Here is a 23316-nt window from a genome sequence, read left to right as displayed (position 1 = left end):
AACGGCCAAGAACACCTACTTAGTCCGCTAGAGGCACCATCAGGACTGTTAGGAGAACAATAGCTTCATCTCTTCATTCCCAGTTTCTGTGTTGTGCCTACGTGCACGTAACTTTTTTATAAGTTCCTTTAGAAAATGGCAATGTGACGTTGCCGAAATATCGGAAAATATTTATTAAAGTTTAATTTAATTTATATCCTTAACTACGTTGTTCTATTCCTTAAGTGTTTTAATAATGCATAACCAACGTATAAGCCTGTCTACGAGAATCAAATACTCCTTAAATTGGCGGTGATTAAGTGCATGTGACTTAATAAAGTTAATACTGGCTACTACAACTTCCATAACATTTATGAATTTAATCGATTTTGCGCACAGATTTTGTTGGTGGATAATGCAGTGAAAATTTGTTATATTTTCAGGATGGATCTGTATTTCTATTGCTCTTTCATGAACTATTCCAATAAATCCCTTCTGTGCACCAACCATTGCAGGGGCTCCATCTGTGCATATGCCAGATAGTGAACTCCATTTAAGCCCAAATCTCTCGAAGACTGTGTTGACTGTTTCAAATATATCTTCACCGGTTGTTGTTCCTTTTAACGGCCGAAGCGCCAATAATTCTTCTGTGATGTTGAAATCCGCATCCACATTGCTAGTTGTGCTGCATCGGTGCTGTCATCCAAAGCAATTGAAAATGCTTCCAATCTAGCAATCTTCTCTTTTAAACTTTTTTTGATATCATCAGCCATAATTTCTATCCATCAGACAACAGTACAACTCGACAAACGAATATTCTCGAAGTCTTTTTTCTTTTCAGGACATATTATACTTGCAACATCCAACAGACATTCTTTGATAAATTTTCCTTCACCAAATGACTTAGAATGCTTAGTGATTTTTTTGCTTACCACGAAGCTGGCTTTGACAATGCTGTGATGCTTTGTTCTTTGCTTGTTGAACATTTGCTGCTGGGTATCTAAGTTCTTCAACTTCTGTATTTCATCTTTTTGTAGTTGTCCATCAATTTTTGGGTTATTCGCATGTCTTGAAGTAAAGTGTCTCTTCAAGTTGTATTCTTTGTTGACGGATATGGATTTGTTGCACAGCAAACATACAGGCAAACCTTTATTCAGAATAAAATAATAATCCTCTGTCCATTTGTCTTGAAATTGACGATTCTCTGCATCTACTTTTTTTTTTGCAATAACCCCTGACATTGTCCCAAATTTATAAGCGATATTCTGAACTGTCAAACAAAACTGTCTTCTACACTGCAGGCACCGAACAGAACACAACATCAGTGCAGGCACTGAACAGGCACAACACCAACGCAAGTACCGAACTGACACATTGTAACACGTTCACACACGGCGCTAGTCAAAGTGAGAAAGAGACCTTGGTTGGAGAAAACATAGTGTGTTTTGCGCAAGTCATATGACGTCAGCTTAATGTGAGTTAGTAGAACACACCATGTTTTCTCCTACCATGAATCAGACAAACTTCGCTGAAATAGATTAGGGCAGAATCAAAGAAGTAGAAGGCGAGATCTGGCCCGCAGGCCGGGGGTTGCCCATATGTGATCTATATGGAAGAATGTTTCTCTGATGTTATCTTAGATAGAATATAGCTTTGTTGTAGTTTTATTAAGTAATTAATTACCATATTTGCCACCTTATAAGACTCTCACCCCCCCCCCTTTTTTGTAAACATCTGTTAGGAAAAAAACTTTATCACTGAATATTATAATGAATTTGCAATATTTCAAATATAAAGTAATAAGTAGATCTACTTTCAACAAATAACTGCGTAGTGAGTTTTTTCGTGCCCCAAAGTTTTAATAGTAACACTTTTTGTTCCCTTGGAATCTACAGTTTTGTTTGAGGGCACACCAAAAGTCAGTGGAATCTCATCCATGTTTCCTATTTGTGCAAGTTCAAAATTTTCTCGTTTCCTTGCGTTAATAATGAATCGATGAAATTCAATAATTTTTTCTTTATATTCAGCTGGCATCTTTTGTGATATTTTTGTTTTAGTCCTCATACATAGCTGGTTTCTCTTCATGAATCTTGAACCATGATGTTGATCCAGTAAAGTTGGCGACCCCTCTGTTAGTGGCTGTCGCTTTCACTTGATGAATAATCATTTTTGTAGACACTGACAATCCTGCTTTTCTACATAACTGGAATGCTCTCACACACTGCAAGGAAGCAAGAAACATAACTCGGAACATCGCATAACTTGGAACAGAGAAAATTTCCAGAAATGAAAGTAATACTAAAATACTGAGTATGGGCGTATAAGACGTGCCCTGTTTTTCAGACCTATTTTCAAAGAAAAAAAAGTGCGTCTTATATGCTGGCAGATATGATAATTAATTTTTTTTATTTGTATTTGTATTTTTTTATTTATTTATTTAATTTTTTTTTATATTCTATTTTTACTAGAGGGGCAGTAGAATAACCGTTGATCAAATCATTGTCTTTTTATCATATTGTGTGAAATGTAATCTGTATACTCCAGATGATGACCTTAATATGAAGGTCCAAATGTCGGGAAATTAAAATAGTTATTTATAACATGGTTGTAGAGAGTCCGTAATTTGCGTAAATGAACCCTGGCACATTTCTTTAAAATTCGTGGTGATATATCAGGTCCCATATATAAAGCCTTATTAACATCGTGTTGCTATATATGCATCATGTTGTTACATTCACAAGGATGAAAGACCTTTATTAACTGTCTCAGCTGTATCCTCCAAGCAGTCGTCTTTATACTATTTTCTCCAATCGATGCCATCTTACCATAATCATCCTCCATACCATATATGGGCACCAAAATTAATATTATATAGGCACCTCCATGGCGTCTTCGGACTCCATGGAGGTGCCCATATAATATTAATTTTGGTCCTGAAGAGAAAAAAATGAGCTGCCATTATGCATTATAGTTACAGCACTTGACTTGAAAACAGTAAATTTTCTATACTTGAAGTATTTATTGTTTTTTTCATCAAGAAACGAAGTTCATATCGTGAATATATTTAAATTAAATTAGTTATTTCCAATAAATAACTTTTATAATAAAATCATACATTCATTTATCAGTGTTAATTAACCTTACACATATATATATCATAAGCATGACATATGTAATAAACAGTCTATTATTAAATAAAAGAAAATAATTGTACTTTTCTCATAGTATGATTTCATTAACAAAATAAACTGGTAATTATAAACACAAATTAAAATTGGCACAATCTAATTAAATACTGTAGTACATCTCTACATCTTATTCTAACACCTTTACACATTCAGTAGTGCACAGTTGTAATGTAGTATTATTGGCTTTACTTATTTTCACAACTCATAACATGAATTGACTTAGCGTAATTAAATACTTGAAAATTTTACATAATGAAAATGCTTTTGAATACTGTTATTTAAAAAAATAGTTATCTTACTCAAATCAAAGATCAGATCAAATGAGTCCGGCTCCACATAGTGCTACTTCCCTGTTTTTGTGAATTTTTTTATTTGTCTTTCCTATTAAATTATTATTTGTGGATAATTTGTATAAATTCCCATCATTATGAAAAGTAAATAAAAGAAAACTCAGAGTTGTGATGAGCTGTGTTGTCGTATACATTATAAACCCACATTAAAGGAAAGCATATTTCTGTATCGCTACATGCTGGTTGAGGAGAAGATTGGTTGAGATAGACCAGCTGCACCAAGGTTTATTGTATTCCACATTTTTCTTTTTCTGTCCTCAAAATGGGTTAAGACAGCCCAGGTTCATTGCATTCCATCTTCCCTTCCATTCTCAAGATGTGTTGAGTTCCTCATGGATAAGAGCCTTCCACACTGCTTTGTCTAAAGCAAGCTCTTTCATACGACAACAGCTTTGAAATTCCAATGCAGTTATAAAGGCTTGATGCCATGTTGATTTTGATCTTCACTTGGGTCTTGTACCATAGTGCCCTCAAATACTAAGCAAAGAAGTCTGTCCTTACCTGGTATTTGACAGCACAAGTCTAAAATGCTGATGGAACTGACATCATGTCATAATATCAGTTCAGTTTTTGATCCCTGATGTGATTCACATTTTATCTTGTTCAAAACTAGATGGCAATCATTTCCTATTTCAAATCCTCTGTTCATTCTTTTATCAAGATTTGTTTTGTTTCATTTTTGTTCATGTTAACATGTGCACATTTTTATGTTTTAATGTCTTATTAATAATGATTAGTCCACATCTTGAGCAGAATATAGTGTTATTATCTAGGATATGACATTGTTTATCTTGTATTTTCTGTTCTCCAAATTTATTATTTCTGTAGTATTTTTTTCTAGTGTCTCTAATAAAAATGAACTTTTCTTTATCAGTCCCTTTCCTGAGGATTTAAAAAAAATTGACCACTTCATTGTCCAATTTTTCATTTAAAATTTATTCATATCTGTTTGTGAAATTGCCTCCCATTCAAGAAGTTTTTCTCCATATTTACTGCTCAGTACTACATCTGCTCTCTCCTTTCTCTGATCCCTAGTGCTTGAATAAATCTTATTTAAGATTCCACATTTTAGTCTTCATTTCAGTTACACCAGTTATATCAGCATATTTTTATAATTATTCTGCTAGCTCTTTTCCTGTGAGGCTTCATATGCTAATGCCATGCCATATCTTCACTTCTTTTGGTTGTTCCAGAAGCTGACTTCATTCTGGTTCTTATGATGGAATGCAATTTGTTCAACATTCATTTTAGATTATCAGCCAATCCTTATATGTTCAACCGAGTGGATATCTGCTAATGGTACATGCTTCAATTGGACATTAGGTCAAAAACATCAGTCATTTATCTTTTCTACAGGTTGCATAAGTCCCCTTCCAAGTCAGCATTTACTCTAAACCAGGGAAGTCATGTCTTTTGAGCAGCATTTGGATTGGCCTGGGCAACATTGGGCAGAAGGCAGTGATTTATTTTATTTTTTATTTTTAAAGCACATGACATACTTTACATTTATAAACTCACAAAATTATTAAAAAATGAGCGACATATTTTTATTCATCTGAAAATGTAATTGTACATAAAATATATGTATCATGATCTTAGTTTCATCTAATTCATTTAGATGGTGGTTGTTTACCCCATCAGATATTTGGTCAGTTTAGATGTGGTTTTTATTTACAGACTTTTGATGAATCAACAGATATCCTTGTAGGCCTGTTTTCATCCTACATCACATGACTCTTCACCTACTGCTTTCAATCTTCTTTCTTCACTGGAAAGGAAGATTTTACTATCGAAAATATTATTTAGCGGTAAGCTCACCTCCCATTGCAAATTTACATATGGAAAAATTTCAGGAAGAAGCCCCAGTACAGACAATCCTAAAACTGCATGTGTGATGAAGATATGTTGATGTGTTTATTATCTGGAAGAACACCAGAAAGAACTCGAAGATTTTTTAATTTCTGAACAATTGCCAACCAAAAATCCTAAAACTGCATGTGTGATGAAGATATGTTGATGTGTTTATTATCTGGAAGAACACCAGAAAGACCTCGAAGATTTTTTAATTTCTGAACAATTGTCAACCAAAAATCAAGTTTACATTCAAAATGGAAAAAGACAGTAAATTATCATTCCTTGATGTGCTAGTCAACAAAAATCACTCAGGAAAATTAGAAGTCTGTAGAAAACCAGTCCATACACACAGGTCGTTTCAGGATATCCCTAATTAAATATTGTTACAACTATGAAAAACACCCTTAAATATAATTCAGATGATGAAATAAAAAGAAAAAACTTCTGATTCTATTTTGCAAGTTTCTCCAAAATAGCTACTCAAGGAAATTAAAAGTATTATTATAATCTAACAGACTGTCTCATGCAAGTCTAGAAATCAATTACAAAGGTACTATCTCCTTACTCTACACTAGCAGCACATCTAGACAGATAGCCCGATTGTTAAAATCCATCAATGTCAGGATAGGCTTCAGGCAGGTTAACAGCTTACAAAACTTCCTATGATTTCATAAAAATTGAATTCTATTTTGCAAACACCTTGGAGTGTTTTCTAGATCCCTTTTTCCTGCAGAATGGTGTGCTGAGGTCACACTGGGAGAAGTTGCAAAATCTAAAAAAAAAAAAAAAAAAAATCTGGGCAACATGGAAAACAAGAAGATTTAAAAAAAAAAAGTCTAGTTGAAATAGTCTAGTCACATTCTTGCAGAACATCACACTGTAGACTGGCTGTCTGCCTCCATGCCTGACTTAGAGAAAAACACTCTCACAAGAATGTCCACAGAGTCTTCTGAGGTAATTTACTCACACAGCACATTAAACAGAAACCAAAGAATTATACTTCATGATATCTAGAAATCTGTAATTCATATATGCAGCACTCAAGCCCTCCATTATGCCAGCAATTACAAGTTTTAAACAACAATATACAGACTGCGCATGATATGCTAACATTGTGAGTGTTCAGTCTTTCAGTTCGTAAAATAACAGCTGTTTGAAACATTTAGATCTTTTGTATGTTCCTTGTAAATCTTTCTGAAGATACCGTCAGCAAAAAAAAAAAAAAAAAAAAAAAAAAAACTTAAAAAAAAAAAAAAAAAAAAAAAAACCTTAATTTTTAAAAATTCAGAATTTAGCTACTTTCTAATTATTTATATAGTTGATAATATCATATAGTTTAGTTTTCATCTGACACCTGATGCATGAAATTTACCTCCACACCTGAAAGAATATAATTCTGTGTTCTTTCACTTATGATTTCATAATATTATACATTGTAGTTACCTGTTCAAATTTTTTTTTTATTCACATAGCTTACTCAACCAGAATGGAAACCAGATTATGGTCCATCTGAATTTGTATCCCACTGGGGAGCTACAATGTCAGGAGCTAGAAAATTTCTTATTGCGTACAATGTTAATTTATTAGGAACAAAGGAACAAGCTCATCGTATTGCTTTGAATATCCGTGAACAAGGAAGAAATAAGGAAGAAGTAAGAATATTTTCTTTTTTTCTTTCATAATTGTCCTTCTTGGATAAGTATAATTAAATGCTTGTTAAATTTGATAAAAATAAATGGCTATAATAACTTTATTAAAATATAAAAAAATTTCATCACAGATTGTATTGAAAGATGCAGGATATCTAAGGTATTTAAGATTAAGTCTAATGAGTAATTCATCATCATCATCATCAAATTCCTGCCATGTACCCTCAAGGGGTGTACAGGATATGACAGTACTACATGAAAAAATTACATCATTACTAACTTCCTATCTACAATTTTCCTCCAAATCAGTCTGTTACTTGTCAAGACTCCAACATTATCAGATCATTCAAGAAGATTAGCCTCGTATTTTGTGTTGAATACTATGGCTACTCCTTCTTTTCCTTGATTGTCATTGCCTGAATATAACATTTTGTATTTATTGCTCAGAAAGATCTCACCAGTTTTGGTCTTTTTTGTTTCAGTCACCCCTATTATGTTGATCTGGTACTTATCTAATTCCTTAGCTAGCTCCATTTCTTTGCCATTCAGGCTTCTTACGTTGATAGTACCGATCTTTAACTCTGGTGATGTTGAGTTGGGGTTTGTTTTCAGATTTGTTCCAGTAGCTGACTTTTCGCTGTTTGCCCTGGTTCCCTGGCGAAAACAACGGGGGCCTTGTTTAACCAGGCGACGCCCCAGCCGGCATGAAATTTTGTCATGTTGTACCATCATTTTTTATTTTGGTTTAACCAATAAGAATACAATTTGGTCGGCTAAATCCCAAATTGCCAGCCCATCCTCGTTCGTTCAGTATCAAAGTAGATACCCAACAGGGTGCACCACGAGAAGGTGAGGATTGGACATTAGGTCAGAAGCCCTGGTCGGTTCTCCGCATTCCTTTAAAGGCTATGTGGAGGTCTCCTCTCAGTTATACAGCTTTGACCCTTAAGCACCCCATGAGTAATTTTGTTTGAATATTATTGTTTTTACAAAATTGTAGCATTTGTTTTGTTCCAGCATACTTATCAGAATATGATATTATTATATTCAACCACCATGATATCTTGAAAGGTTTTCTTTAACTCTTTTAATTATGGTCATTCACATCAGTGAAGTTCATTCATTGTCAGCTCTCTAGAATATATTCGCCTGTGAATATGGATAATTCTCCATATGAAGAATCTACTTGTTTGCCTGTCACGTAAGTTTTTGTTGATTTGTCTTTTTCGGTGCATTCTGCAAAATGCAAAAGTACTATTACGTTCATTCCATCCCATCTGCTCACAGGTTGTTCTCCTATTCTGACTGTATTGGTTTAACTGAAATTTAAAATTAGGAAATTTGCCAAGCATTTTATTTTTTGCTTCATTTCGACTAATTGCAGGTCACAAACTGCCAAAAATGTGTTGAAATTATATATTGAGGTTCTACTTGGCTGGATGGAATTTACTAAAATTTGAGATTTAGGATGCACATAGATGTCGATAATATACAATTTTTTTTCTTCTATGAAGGAAGAACAAATGCCTTAAGCATTAAAAGGGCAGCAAAAAAAAAAAAAAAAAAAAAATCAGAAATTGGACAATCTGGAAATAAGTTGTGATTAATTTTAAAACTCTGCAAAATTATGAAAATTCTGTGGATTTTCCAAAAGAAATGACTTTCATAATTAATAATAGGATGCCAGGAAAAAAAACAAACTTTTTTTTATCTGAAAATATGAAAGGCCACAAGACGTATAGCACATTAGTGCATGTATGGGAAAGAGAAATAGAAGAAAGGAGGAATCTGTTTGCCTCTTGCTCGAACAGCTGAGGGTTGTAATCTTTGGGAGAACACAGAGTGGGAAAGACTGTTCCAAAGGACAGAAGTAGATGGATTGAAAGAGGAGGCAGTGAAGTTAGTTTGGTGAGCTTCAAGATGGACTGTAAAAAGGTGTTGGTTAGCAGTGGCTCTTGTTTTAATGATTTTGGAGGAGAGTGGAGGAATAATAGTGGCCAGCTCAGAGAGCACTGTCCATGAAAGTATATGTAAGAGAGGCAGAAACTGAACATCTGAGAGAGGGATTAAAGTGGGTAAGTGAGAGAGAGAAGGGGGATCATTAATTAGCAAGATTACCCTCTTCTGGATAGAATTGAGCAATCTTAAAGAGGATTTTGGTGCACCACCCCAAATAAGGGAGCAGTATTTCATGGCTGGGTGGATTTGGGCTTTGTATAGAGTTAGCAGGTGTGAAGTAATGTCTTTGGTGAAAAAAGTACACTAAGTTTTTTGGCAGCTACAGAAGCTATAGTTGAAATGTGGTTGTGCCAGGAAAGATTGAAGATTGCAGGTCAGTCCAAGAAGAGAAATCTGGTTGTGTTTGGATATCTCGTCATTGACGGTAAGGAGGGGGTGCAGTCTGAGCTCTTTCTTTGAAGAGATCAGACAGGACTGAGTTTTGGTGGCATTGAAGCTTACAAGGTTGTCCTTGCTCCACTGGGATATAGCTAGGGGATCTGAGTTCAGGTCACTAGTCATGGTAGATCTTGAGGATTCTAATACTTGAGCACTACAAAGTTTGTCAAATGAAAAGGAGGAACTGAGTGTACTTTCAAGAATTATCAACATGTTGGCACAAGAAAAGTATATTTAATATATTGCCAGATATATCAGTTTGAAAATAACAAACTATCATCAGTGGCTTGATAGGAAACAGTTATTTACAAGGTAAGAATACAAACAATTGATCATTCAAAATTAGAGCGAGCTACATGATGTTACATCGCTATTCATGATATCATTTCACTGAAGAAAGGTAAACATAAGAGTGCAGAAATAAATTACCTGTATAAATTTACAATGTCATGCAAAAAACTTAATTTATAAAATCATATTAAAGATATCATTAGACAGATGTAGTGTCTGGAAGGTATTAATTTAAAAAAAAAAAAAAAAAAATTAATGTGTTACTTGGATCAAACTTTCCCATATTTTTGACAAGGATATGCAATCATTCTGGTTCAAGTTAGGGCGTTGAAGTAAGGCCTCAGCACTCTCTTTGAATAGGCATTCGAATTTATATCGACATCTGTGTAGAAGGCAAGTTTTAGACCAGAGAATGTTGTGGCTTGTCTCTATTCTGTGTTGCACCACAGACTTATCGGATTTGTTGTGAAGAATGTAAGATTGTTGTTCTTCTATTCTTTTTTCTATAGTGTGTCCGGTTTGTCCAAAGTAAGAAAGATGGCAGTCACATGGAACTTGATATACACCAGGAAGAGACATAGTTGAGCGTTTATCTTTAGACGATGGGAAATACATAGATATTTTATTGGTAGGAATATAAGTAGCAATTAGATCATATTTCTTCAGAATTCTTGAAATTGGTTCTGAAATTCTGGAGATATATGGGATTGTAACTCGACGTACAGATTCTTTGTTGTTTTTGGTTTGACTTGTAGGATTCAAACAGATGTTGTGTAGTCTTTTCGGAGAAACCATTTAATTTCATGTAATGTTTGATTCGATAACTGATGGAGAGTTGATCAATTAGTTCTATCTCGTCGAATTAAACATTTTATGATTACTGTCTTTTGAGAAGGATGAGCATATTGTTTGAGAATGTAACGTCCAGTAAAAGTGGGTTTTCTGTAAACAGATGTTAAAAAACACGACAGTGAGCGGAAGAGAAGGATGTCTAAAAAGGATAATTTGTTATCTTTTTCAGTTTCCATGATGAACTTGATACGAGGGTGCAAAGTATTGATTTTGGCTAAAAAGTAAGGTAAGGAATCTCTGTTGTGAGGCCACACTGCAAAAATGTCTATATATCTAACCTAGAATGAAGATTGTGGGGAATGGAAAAAAGGATGTCTTCTAAATGCTCCAAATAAAAGTTGGCTAGAGCAGGGGGAAAGTGGACTTTCCATGGTAGTTCCTTCTATTTGGTTGTAGAATTTGTTTTGACACAAGAAATATCCGGAATGCATTACAAATCTGAATAATTTTATATCTTGTGGGAAGATGCCAGTAAGTAAGGAGTATTACTTAATCACTTAAGGAATTGAACAACGTAGATACAAATATAAATTAAATTATACTTTAATAAATATTTCCGATATTTCGGCAACATCACGTTGCCATCTTCAAAACGAACTTACAAAAAAACACTACAAAACAGTAACTGAGAATGAAGCGATGAAGCTATTGTTCTCCTAAAAGTCCTGATGGTGCCCTCTAGTGGGCTAATAGGTCTTTTGGCCGTTGGAATGAAGGTCTGCTGATGTAAGCTTCCCAAATTTGGGGCAGTCACATACAACCAAATTTGTTGAGGTTTGGAGAGTTTCTTAGGGCTGAGGCTGATTCCATAAATAGTCTTTCGAATTTGTATTTGTTACGGTGTATTAGTGTAGCTTTCTTCCACCATATTTTATGGCTTGTTTGTCCAGAGCATGGTCTGCAAGACCAGAATGGCTGTACTTGTGAAAACGGATGTAGTCCTTGTGTTCAGAAATCCTGATATTCGCTGTCCTGCCTCTTTGGCCAAAGTAGGACAGTTTACAGCTGCAAGGACCTGGTATACCCTAGGTAGGTCTAGTGGAAGTGGTTGGTCTTTGGTAGAGCAGATAAGGGATGCGAATTTTTTATATGGTTTGTAACAAGAAGTCAGGTCATTTTTTTTTTTTTTAAGGATTTTGGTTATTTTTTCTGAGGTGCCCCGGATGTAGGGAATGGTGATAGATTTAGTGTAGTCTTTATTGTGAACCAGTAAACCACAACCCCCCTACCAGGGAAGGGGTAGGGGGGTTGTGGTTTACTGGTTTTAATATTTTTTGAAATTTTTTGGGGTTGAGCCATTGGCTAAGAAAGTTTTAAGGATGTGGTTTAGTTCAGTGGTTAGGGCCATGTCATTAGAACAGATTAGTTTAGCCCTATTGTATAGTGTTTTCACCACTGTTAATAATTGGTGGATTTTTATATAGATAAGGATATTCATAGATATTATATCTTAATATTAATCCTACCATAGAGAATGATCTCTGTTTCTAACAATTATTTTTTTAATTCCGAGTGCACCTATATGTTATTATATGCACAAGGGTTCACTCCAGTTGGTGCAGTGATCTTAACTCTTTCTTTCAGAATTCAAATAATCACTGACTCAAGACCAAAATACAAAATAAACACATTTAATAAAACAATATATATATACACTTCAAACAAATATTACATAACTAACTACAAATTAATTGGATCCAAGGCCTTTTAAAAATCAACTTACACTTAAGACTAGACTACACACTTTGTTTGCACAATCACAAAAATGCCAGTTTCTTTCTCTGTCAAGGCCCTTTTCAATAGATATATTACTCTATTCTTCATTTTTTACAGAATCCTTTCTCATCACTTATGTAACACACATTAATTCTTCCTGACTTAATTCTTTCTCTTTTCTTCAGTAGAAATAATAGTCAGATCTGGCATCCTTAATACAAATGAAACTTCCTAATCAGAGTTTTCTCGAAACTTCCTTTTGAACGTGAATAGCAAATTCTTCTTTTCTTCACTAAATGCTTATTGACAGTCTTAACTCTTCCAATACAGTTCTACAATTCCCTTTTCGGAATCTACTATAAATCTTTCAATCAGTGTTTCCTTCAATATTCCGTTTAAAACGCATATAGCAATAGTTTCCTTTTATTCATCAATGCTTATTCCACTTTGAAACTTAATAGTTCCACGATTCCTTTTTCGGAATATACTATTAATTTTCCTCTGACTGTCCCATAAAAAACTTAAGTTCCTCCGAACCTAAATATCTGCCGGCCTGTGTTCTAAATTCCTTCCGAACGCTATCTTGTTTACAGCCGTTACTCAGATACCGAATGCTATCTTGTTTACAGCCGTTACTCAGATACCGAACGCTTTCTTGTCAGCTGTCAATCACTCATCAAACTTCTCGGCGAGCATGCGCACTCCGTGGCAAGCGAGAAACTAAGTACTGTATAACGGCTGACACGTTGTCTCCGTTAGCGACAAGAGAATGTCCTCATAAAACACAAAACTTAATATTTCAAACCATAATAAATTTGTTTAAAGTAACACAACTAATCAAATCCAGTAAGTATTAAATTTTTAAATGCTTCACATATCACTTTTAACAAAAACAATTTCCATAACGGGCACACAGCAAGTGCTGACAATGCGTGTTATGAAACTAAAACTAATAAACATTTTAACATAAGCAATTCGTAAAAATATTCAGAATTTTAATTATGATTATTTTTACACTGTTGTATAGTGTTTTCACCACTCCATATTGTTGTGAGGGGGGGGGGGGAATTGTTGGTGAGTGTACCTGCCTGTATGGGTGGGTTTTCTATAAACTGAAAAAACCAAGGTTCCATCAGGCTGGCAGGTTACTAGTGTGTCTAGGAAAGGGAGGCTGTTGTTTTCCTCTTTTGCCAGGGTGAAGTTGATTCTGGGATGTTGGTTGTTTAAGTGTGTTAAGAAGGAGAGGAGTGTATCAGAGCCATGTGGCCAAATAGCGAACACATCATCAACGCAGCAAAGCCAAATGGTTGGTTTTTGTGGGGCAGAGGCTAGGGCTTTTTCTTCAAAGGTCTCCATAAAGAAATTGGCCAAGGGTGGGGAGAGTGGTGAACCCTTGACTGTCCCCTCTATTTGTTTGTAGAATTTTCCCTGCCAAATGAAATAGCCTGAGTTCATTGTGAACTGAAATAGGGCTGAGATATCGGGAGAAAATTTAGCTTGGATTAGCTCTAAAGTTTCCTTGAGTGGGACATTTGTGAATAAGGAGGAGACGTCAAAGCTGACCATTATGCCAGTATGTTGGAGTGTAAGATTTTCTATGCTGGCTTTGAAGTGGGCTGAGTTTTTTATGTGGGATGGTGTGTTGCCATGGGTTCAACACTCTCCCCACCCTTGGCCAATTTCTTTATGGAGGCCTCTAAAGAAAAAGCCCTAACCTCTTCCCCACAAAAACCAACCATATGGCTTTGCTACATTGATGATGTGTTCGCTATTTGGCCACAATCTGATACACTCCTCTCCTTTTTAACACACTTAAACAACCAACACCCCAGAATCAAGTTCACCCTAGAAAAAGAGGAAAACAAAGCCTCCCTTTCCTAGACACCCTAGTCACCTGCCAGCCTGATGGAACCTTGTTTTTCTCAGTTTATAGAAAACCCACCCATACAGGCAGGTACATTCACCAACAATCCCCCCCCCCCACACACACAACAATATGGGGTGGTGAAAAGACTATATAACAGGGCTAACTAATCTGCTCTAACGACATGGCCCTAAACACTGAACTAAAATCACATCCTCAACACTTTCTCAGCCAATGGTACTCCCCAGAAAATTCAAAAAAAATATTAAAACCTACAACCCCCCCCCCTCCACAACAAGGATTATTCTAAATCCATCACCATTCCCTATATCCGAGGCACCTCAGAAAAAATTACCAAAATCTTAAAAAAACATGATCTGACCTCCTGTTACAGACCATACAGAAAATTGGCATCCTTATCCGCTCTACTAAAGACCAACCACTTCCCCTAGACCTACCTGGTGTATACCAGGTTCCTTGCAGCTGTAAACTGTCCTGCTTTGGCCAAACAGGCAGGACAGCGAATATCTGGATTTCTGAACACAAGAACTACATCCGTTTTCACAAGTACAGCCATTCTGGTCTTGCAGACCATGCTCTGGACACACACCACAAAATATGTTGGAAGAAAGCTACACTAATACACCGTAACAAATACAAATTCGAAAGACTATTTATGGAATCAACCTCAGCCCTAAGAAACTCTCCAAACCTCAACAAATTTGGTTGTATGTGACTGCCCCAAATTTGGGAAGCTTACATCAGCAGACCTTCATTCCAACGGCCAAAAGACCTACTTAGCCCACTAGAGGGCACCATCAGGACTTTTAGGAGAACAATAGCTTCATCACTTCATTCTCAGTTACTGTTTTGTAGTGCTTTTTTGTAAGTTCCTTTTGAAGATGGCAATGTGATTTTGCCGAAATATCAGAAATATTTATTAAAGTATAATTTAATTTATATTCGTATCTACGTTGTTCAATTCCTTAAGTGATTTAGTACTGCATAACCAACGTATAAGCCTGTCTACAAGAATTAAGTAAGGAGTGTACTGTCATCGTCAGAGCTATGGATAGAATTTGATGTCTGTGAGAACAGGTCATTTATATACAAGAGAAAGAGGGGTATTTTGTCATCATCTGAAGGATGGTGACAAAATAACTCACTTTCATCAAAATAAAAAGTTATATGGCTTTAGCCCCATGATGATTTCACTTGGAATGACCTTTGCCAGCTCATCCTCATTTTTCAGTATATGGAACATTCAGTAAGATCATTACTAATGATCTGGTTGAACCAAAATTCAAGTGATTTTAACAGTGTATAATTATTAATATCAGTTAAATCATTCCTTAAAAGAATATGTAGAGGTTTGCTACCCACTTAGCTTTGACCTATAAGGAACTCTTGAATGCCAATACCTTCTTGGGTCTTTTTTCCCCTAAATTCACTATACCAATTCTTGTTTTATAACAAACTATTTCACTGGTCCTTGTTGATTCACTATATTAAGAATCTGCTGTTTATCACAGATTGAACAGTATTCAGTTATCACTTCATTGTATAAAGTGAATAAATTATCAAACTGTAGGGGATGGACAGAATGGGAAGATTTTGTTTTAATAATTTACTCACTTTTCACAATAAAGTAATAATTGAATATTGCCAGTTCTTGATATACTGTAGATAATATAGGAATTTTGGGAAAAAGATCCAAGAAGGTATTGGCATTTGGGAGTTGCTTATGGGTCGAAGTTAGTCAGTAGCAGACCTCTACATATCCTTTTGAGGAATAATTATATACAGATTATGGAATTTAATGAAATGTGGTATTTAGGATTGTTGTTATTTGACTTTTTGGTTTAATTGGATCATTAGTAGTGACCTTACTGAATGTTCCATATACTGGAAAATGAGGATGAAGTGACAATTTGGAATTTAGCCAGCCAAATTGTATTCTGTGTTAGTTTAAAATCGAGAGCGAGAGAGTGATGGCTTGATTCAGCATTGACAGATTGATTGCTTGATACAGCCCTATAAAACCCATCCCAGATTCTTCCTTAAAAAAGATGTGTGGTGTTAAAATGCCTTAGCAGATCTCGACACTGTGAATACTTGGAAGGAAATATAGTTCAAAAGTTTAATGAAGGATGTGTATAATGCTGGCAGAAACAGGCCTATTCTGCAAGCTTCTAGACAGAACGCTTTTCTTCTGGAGAAAGGCAAAAGAAGGAATCACAAGTTTCAAAAACATGGCAGGTATATTAAAACCTATTGTTGGTGATTGGATCAGAAATGCCTTTGATGCAACTTACTGTTGCATCAAAGGCATTAAAACATTGTTTACCTAATGTACAAATCATAAGTTTCTCTTGTAGCTATTGCTTACTAAAGTAAGTTTTTTCCTTATTAGTAAAGAAAAAAAATATATCTGCTGCTCCAAAAGCTTGGCATGATTTTTACATTAGCTAAACATGCCCTCACCCTCATTAAAGATGAAGAGATAACCAAAGTACAGTTTCTTACAACCTTTCAGAAAAATGGCTGTCCTAAACAGACTGTTCATAAGCTACTTTTTAATCCACCAGCTCACTGTACTGAAGATAGTACTGATGTAAAAGACTATATCTCTACCATATATCAACTCGGTTTCACCAAAGGTTAGCTAAAATTCTCAAGGAATTTAAAATCTGCACTTCTTTTATTTCTCTTTCCAAACTCTGTTCCTTACTCGGTACACCTAAACTGAAACGTGACAGCCTAATGTATCCAGGAGTTCATCTTTGGTGTAACTGCAATGTTTTAGTCAGATGGAAAAATCCATTGTTGTATATGGAACTAGAGCCAGTGCACTGTCTAATCATGTTCTTAATTCTGCTTGCCCTAACGAGGAAGATTCTATCATTCATCCAGTGATCTGAAACAAATCAGGAAACATTTTTAGATACCAAGATAAACTGAAGAGAAGAATTGGAGAATCAGCAGAAATTGTCCTCAATCTGGTCCATCTTAATACTAACATTAGCTATAACCTATCTGATTGTCACTCTTTGGCTATCCAGCTTTTGTATTCATCAGTGAATGTGCCAAAAAATACTATGAAATCCAGAATGCCTTTTAATCTATCAGTAAATCATTACAGTTTTCAGCACATACAAACCACATGTATAATGTGCATATAGCAGCACTCAATATCATGCATAACATCCAACAGAAACACTGCTACTGCTCACTCCAAATCTACCTTCAGGCAGGCGATGCTGGGATCTCATTTCTTGAAGGCTACTCTCTCTCAAGCTCTGACCACAATTTGTAGTTAAACAGACTCAGAGACTTGCATGGTCAGTCAGATGGTGATATGTGATCAGGCGCATTTGCCTCCAAGCACTGTTGTGTGGTCCTCGCCTTTTGTGTTGGGGCTGAGTCCTGTTGAAAGTTCCATTGCCTACTGTGAAACAAGGTGTTGTTCAGAGGCTGTACCACAGGTTTCAGGTGTTTTGAAACACTGGCAGAGGTTTTGACCCCTTTCTTGCAGAAATGCAATGGATACCCCCTGATACGTCACCCCCCCCCACCAAACCATTACTGACATGGGATGATGACCTCTATGAATCCTTTGCTATGGTATGAGCTGTGCAACCATCCGGGACATATAACTTAGTTTTTGTCAGTTAAATGACTCTTCAGTGGTGAAGATCTTATCTGTGAAGAGGATATCTCTGTCTATTGTTCGTGTACTGCTAGAGAGGTGCATTTGATTTTATCACCCTCTGCTGCATAAGTTGTGGTATTAGGAAGCATCCAGTAGAATGATAATAAGCTATCTCCCTCCCCCCCTCCCCAAGTCAACAGTTGGTATGCATAATGCATAACATCATTCTCTGCGAAACATTCATCTCTCATGACATCACTTTCTGCATTCTCACAGGATTACAGTGGAGGCATGCCTTCACAGCCCTTATGAGCTGTTGCATCCTAACGCAGCATAGTCAACCTGTTATTTGGCAGTCAGGTATGCTTTTTGTATTGTTATAATGATTAATAGTTCAATACACAAATATCCTACTGATCCCAAGTGTTTTTAGCATGTTGAAAATAGCAGGTGACTGCATTCCAACCTTGTGAAGTGCTATTACAGCAAACCAGTTCTCATAATCTTTCCTCTACATGTTAACCCATACAGCTAGACAACTCTCTCTTTACTGATAAACATGCAAATATCGGTTGCATACAGCTCCACTAATGGAACTGGACTTGTACTATTTTGTGGGCAGTGCAGATCTGTGTGCAAGTTGTAACAGTTTGTCTAAAAACCAAGATGTAAGCAGAAGAATTCATCATAAAATAATATTATGATGAAAATTATTATGACATTAAAATTAAACATAGTGATTTGGTAATAATATTTTATGATGAAGTTGTAACAGTCTTGCCATAAATACTTTATGCACACTTTATGAGAGTAGGTTGTTAATGTATGTGAGAAAGAAAGTAGGTGATTGGACCAAGCCCTGAAGTACTCTTACAGTGGTGGTGAAACTCAGAGAGAGAGAGGGACCTATCGACTATGACATGCACTGAACGACCATAGAGGTATGGTCATTCAGTGCATGGTCAACAACCATAGAGGAAGCTAGCAACCCAATTACAGAGAGTGGCAGATAGATCAAAGGATGACAGTTTTGTTTAGCATGCCTTGATGCCTGACACGATCAAAAGCTTTGGAAATGTCAAAAGTGACAGCACATCACCTGCCACTGAACCACATGTCCAGTGGCAGGTGATGTAAGCTGAAAGATCAGCAGTGGATCTTAGGCAGAATCCATACTGGTGGTTGCTCATTAATTTTGGGCCTCTAAGTAGTGGATGAGTTGGCTATTGATGACTTTCTCCATTATTTTGGAGAGGACAGAGGTGATAGCAATTCTAGGTTGGATATAGGATTGCTTCCACACATTGGGATATGTATTAGTGTATAATAGATTGTAGAGATGATACAGGATCGGTGTTAGCTCTGGAGCACAATGTTTGAGAACAAATGTAAAGATACTATCAGGACTAGGAGACTTTTTTTAGTGTCCAAGTTAATTACTAATTTTCTGACCTCTGTTTTGTCAAAAAATTGCAGGAGGCATTTTGTACTTGGATTCCGGTATTGTAGGTGATGATTTGCCTTGGTCATGAATATGAGTTTGGGAAAGAGTGCATCTAGGAGATCAGTTTTATCTGTGGGTGAAGTAACAGTGGTTTCAACTTCCACTGAAAGATGCACCCAACTGACTTAGTAAAAGACCAGAAGACATGGCTTCCATTTGGGCAGGAGGCACGTTTTCTGCTATTGGTCTTTATGAAATCTATTGACTGTTTTGTGTTTGTTGCATGCTTTGTTATAGGAAAGTATGAATTCTTGATGCAAACCACCTATAGTAAACTCAATTTTTTTTCTTCACCTACTCTGATGCACTTTCTGTTGAACCAAGGCTTGGAAAGCATATGAAAATTCTGAGTAGAATTGGGGATAAAGGCATTTGTGCTGGTGAGGATAATTTCTGTGACTAGTTCAGATCAGGTGTTAGGGTTGGATGAGCTGAAGCAATAATCTGATCATAGGAAGGAGAAGTTCCTGAAATCAACCCATTTTGCACCTTTGTAGCGATAGAGGATGTGAGGTTAGGAGTGGCTTGAGGAAGGGTGTGAGAGAAAGAGAGAGAGAGAGGAGACTTGTACAAGATTGTGGTCTGAGTTGCCAAGAAAGGAGGTGGCTTCTATGGTGTATTTGGAGAGAGAGAGAGAGAGAACTGATTAGAAAGAGATCCAAAGTATTGGGTGAGTGAACAGCGTTGTCAGGAATTTGTGTAGTTAGAGGAACAATTTGCATTAGGTCATTGCTTGTGGTAGGGATTTCCATCTTTGTCCAGATTGGTAGATGACATTGGAAAAAGGGAAATCAGTTGAAATTATGGACATTGACATCATCTAAGAAGATGACCTTACTATTTGGATGGCTTGATTGCAGATGGTTGAGTTTCATGGAGAGGAATGTGAAGAGTCTGAGTAGTTAATATAGTTTGGGGAACAGTAAATGCAGCAGATGAATATTGCTAGATGGGGCAAAGGAACTTTAAGCCAGAGATCAAAAGCAGGGAATTCTAAATTAGCCACTCTCTGGCATGCAATGTCTGATTTAACAAAAGCACAGGTCTACCCTTGTAGTGAAAAGAATTGTGTAGTGTGAAATTTGGACATTGGAGGTGGTCAATAGTGTATGTAGATACTATTTTGGTTTCTGTCAAGAGTACGAGGTCAGATCTGGATGTTGGTGTTAATGCCATGGATCTTAATGAAGTTAATATGAAAGTGAGTTTTTAATAATGAGATTCCAGCATGGTTTGTATGTAATGATTGGTTGTGTTGTGTATTTTTTGTTGTAATTCAATTATGAGAGAGATTGCTTTTTATTTCAGTGTCCCTGTCATGTTTATAAGATTCATCATTAGTTTGTTCATGGTTACATGGAAGGATAGAATGGGGACGTGCAGTGAGAGAAGATACTCTTTGACATGACATCCATACATACAGAGTGACTAGGCTCTCTGCCATAATATGGCTTCCTTGACTGTCTTCTTCATGCCACTACTCGGACACCCTCTCCAGGCATATCCTGGCAGAGTATATGTCAACAGGATTGTGTCAGTTGATCAGGAAGCCTCCTAACTTGTTACTGACAGGTTTGGGCCTGATCTGGTGGCTGACCTGCACCACCACCACCACTGTTTTTATTGATATACCCATGAAATGGAGGAGGTTATGGATATGATATCTAAATAGGTATGGCATGACCTTGAAAGTATCACTTTCATTGCACTGTGAAAGGAGGAGGGAAAAGAAACTGGAATCCCTGCTCTAGAAACCAAACATGGCATATGCCACTTGATGCTTCCAGTAAGTTGGGTATGGTATTTCACTGGCTTGTGACAATCATGCACTCTCTATTGGTCTAGTTGGCATTTCCTCCAACTAGGAAGATATCTTTTGCAGCAGGAATGCTTTCTGCAAAAGGTTTAACAGAAGAAATGTCATTTTGCTTTTATTGTGTATGTATATATATATATACCAAGAATCCAACTGGATGAGTACTCATTTGAAGCATTCATCTATTATCGTACATATTGAAATTATGCTTCTACAATACTTGAAGAAATGAATTAGTCTTATCATCAAATAATTCAGGATTTTTTTGTCCTATGGATAAAGAATTAACTTTTCGAATATAAAATAAACTTCTGTCCATACACACCACCATCATCATAAAATTCCTGATGTACCCTCAGGGGATCTACAGGATCATATGATAATACTATGTGAAATGTTACATCACTACTAACTTCCTATCAACAATTTTCCTCCAGATTAGCCTGTTATCAATATTCCAATATTATTAGATCTTATATTTCTGTCTTCTAAGGCAATTTTTACTGTATCAATTCCTCTACATCTTGGTCTTCCTCTGGGTCTTTTTCCTGCCAGCCTGACAAAGAACACTTATATTGCTAATCTTTTCTCCTCCATTCCATTTAATTCCTGAATGCTAACAGTGGCAAGTTCTTTCCTAATATCCTCATTTTTAATGTGATACTGCCATATATTCACTCTGTTAATCTTTCTCAGAACTTTTATATCAGAGGTTTCCAGTCTTTGATCAAGTGCTTTATTTCTAACCCAGCTCTCAGATCCGTACGGTAAAATTGGTTCATGCACTGTATCTGTACAGCTAATTTAGTGTTTTGATTAATTGCTTTCTTATTTCAGATAAATTTATTCAGTTGACTTCCAACCATATCAACTTTATTACTTTTGTTGTCTATTTCCATATTAAATTTGCTATCTTCACTAAAAATTGTGAAGTTAAATAGCTGAAAAGAGTGACTTGTTCTGTAAGTTTGGTATGAAATAAATTTGGTATGAAAATCAGCATTAAAAAGACAAAGACAATGAAAATAAGCAGAAACATTAAAAACATCAGTTGTATCCTGAATAGAGAATACAACTGATGTTTTTAATGTTTCTGCTTATTTTCATTGTCTTTGTCTTTTTAATGCTGATTTTCATACCAAATTTATTACAACAGTTATTCAATTAGGTCATGGAATCCTGCAGACTTGTTCTGGATGTGTTTAGGAGTATACAATCTACATAAAGTAAAGAGTTGAGACGAGCATCTCCAGTCTTTATCAGGTTTAATACTGTTTTCCTTCATAATGTAATCCATGTAGATGATGAATCACAGTGGAGATAATGTACACCCTTGTCGCACACCTGACTTAATATCAAACCATCATTCTATACCTCCTTCAATTCTAATTGCTGATTTATAACTCAAATGTATTGCTTGATATAATGTCCCATTTACACCATATAACTGGAATATTTTGAACTGCTTTCCTCTTAGCACCTTGTCATATGCCATTTTCAGATCTACAAAACTTAAATATAGATCCTTGTTAATTCCCATGATTTTTTAATTATTATTATTATTATTACTCCAAGACCTCATGGAGTCAAAGACTCATCTGGGAGGTCCTTTTATCACACACACATCTCATCATACCATGTCTTAAACACACTCAAACTCCTTGCAGACACCACACTCTCAGGCAAGGCATTCCAATCATTCACAACTCTGCACGAAAAAAACCTGCCTCTCACTCCCATACTCACACCCTCTTTATACAGTTTCCAAGGATGACCACTGATTCTCCTCTGATCTCCCACTATTCTCTGTAGAACGTCTCCACCATTGATCCTATAACAACCCGTTACCAACTTGTAGATCTCTCTCATATCTCCCCTCTTCCTCCTGTCCACCAGACTCTGCAAATTACATCTTCTCAATCTTTCCTCATACTTGACATTCTAGAGGTCAGAAACTACCTTAGTCAGTGGCCTTTGGACCCTTTCCAACATCTCTTCATCCTTCTGAAAACCCGGTAACAAAATCTGGCACAATAGTCCATGTGTAGCCTAATCAAAGCCTTATACAACGGAACAAGAATCTCCCTACTTCTACACGTCAGTGTCCTCTGCATCATTCCCAGAAACCTTTGTGTTGTCTTCACAATTTTGGTGATGTGTCCCCTAAATTTTAGATCCATATCCACTATCACCCCCAGATCTTA

The 23316-nt window shown here is 36.1% G+C and overlaps 1 protein-coding gene across 1 annotated transcript in view; it reads left to right on the top strand.

Moving 5' to 3' along the window:
• The window catches only part of LOC150110052 (formimidoyltransferase-cyclodeaminase-like), a 286116-nt gene that overhangs the window by 86397 nt on the left and 176403 nt on the right, over positions 1–23316 (top strand). The window contains exon 5 of the mRNA XM_090390935.1: positions 6844–7023. Coding sequence (XP_090247061.1) covers positions 6844–7023 — 180 coding nt within the window. The remainder of the gene's footprint in view (positions 1–6843; positions 7024–23316) is intronic.

The sequence above is a fragment of the Typopeltis vanoorti genome, chromosome 1, assembly GCF_054136105.1.
Source record: "Typopeltis vanoorti isolate ZY-2024b chromosome 1, IOZ_Tvanoo_1.0, whole genome shotgun sequence".
NCBI lineage: Eukaryota > Metazoa > Arthropoda > Arachnida > Uropygi > Thelyphonidae > Typopeltis > Typopeltis vanoorti.
Note: the sequence above shows the minus strand (reverse complement) of the source record. Positions and strands in the feature narration are given on the sequence as shown.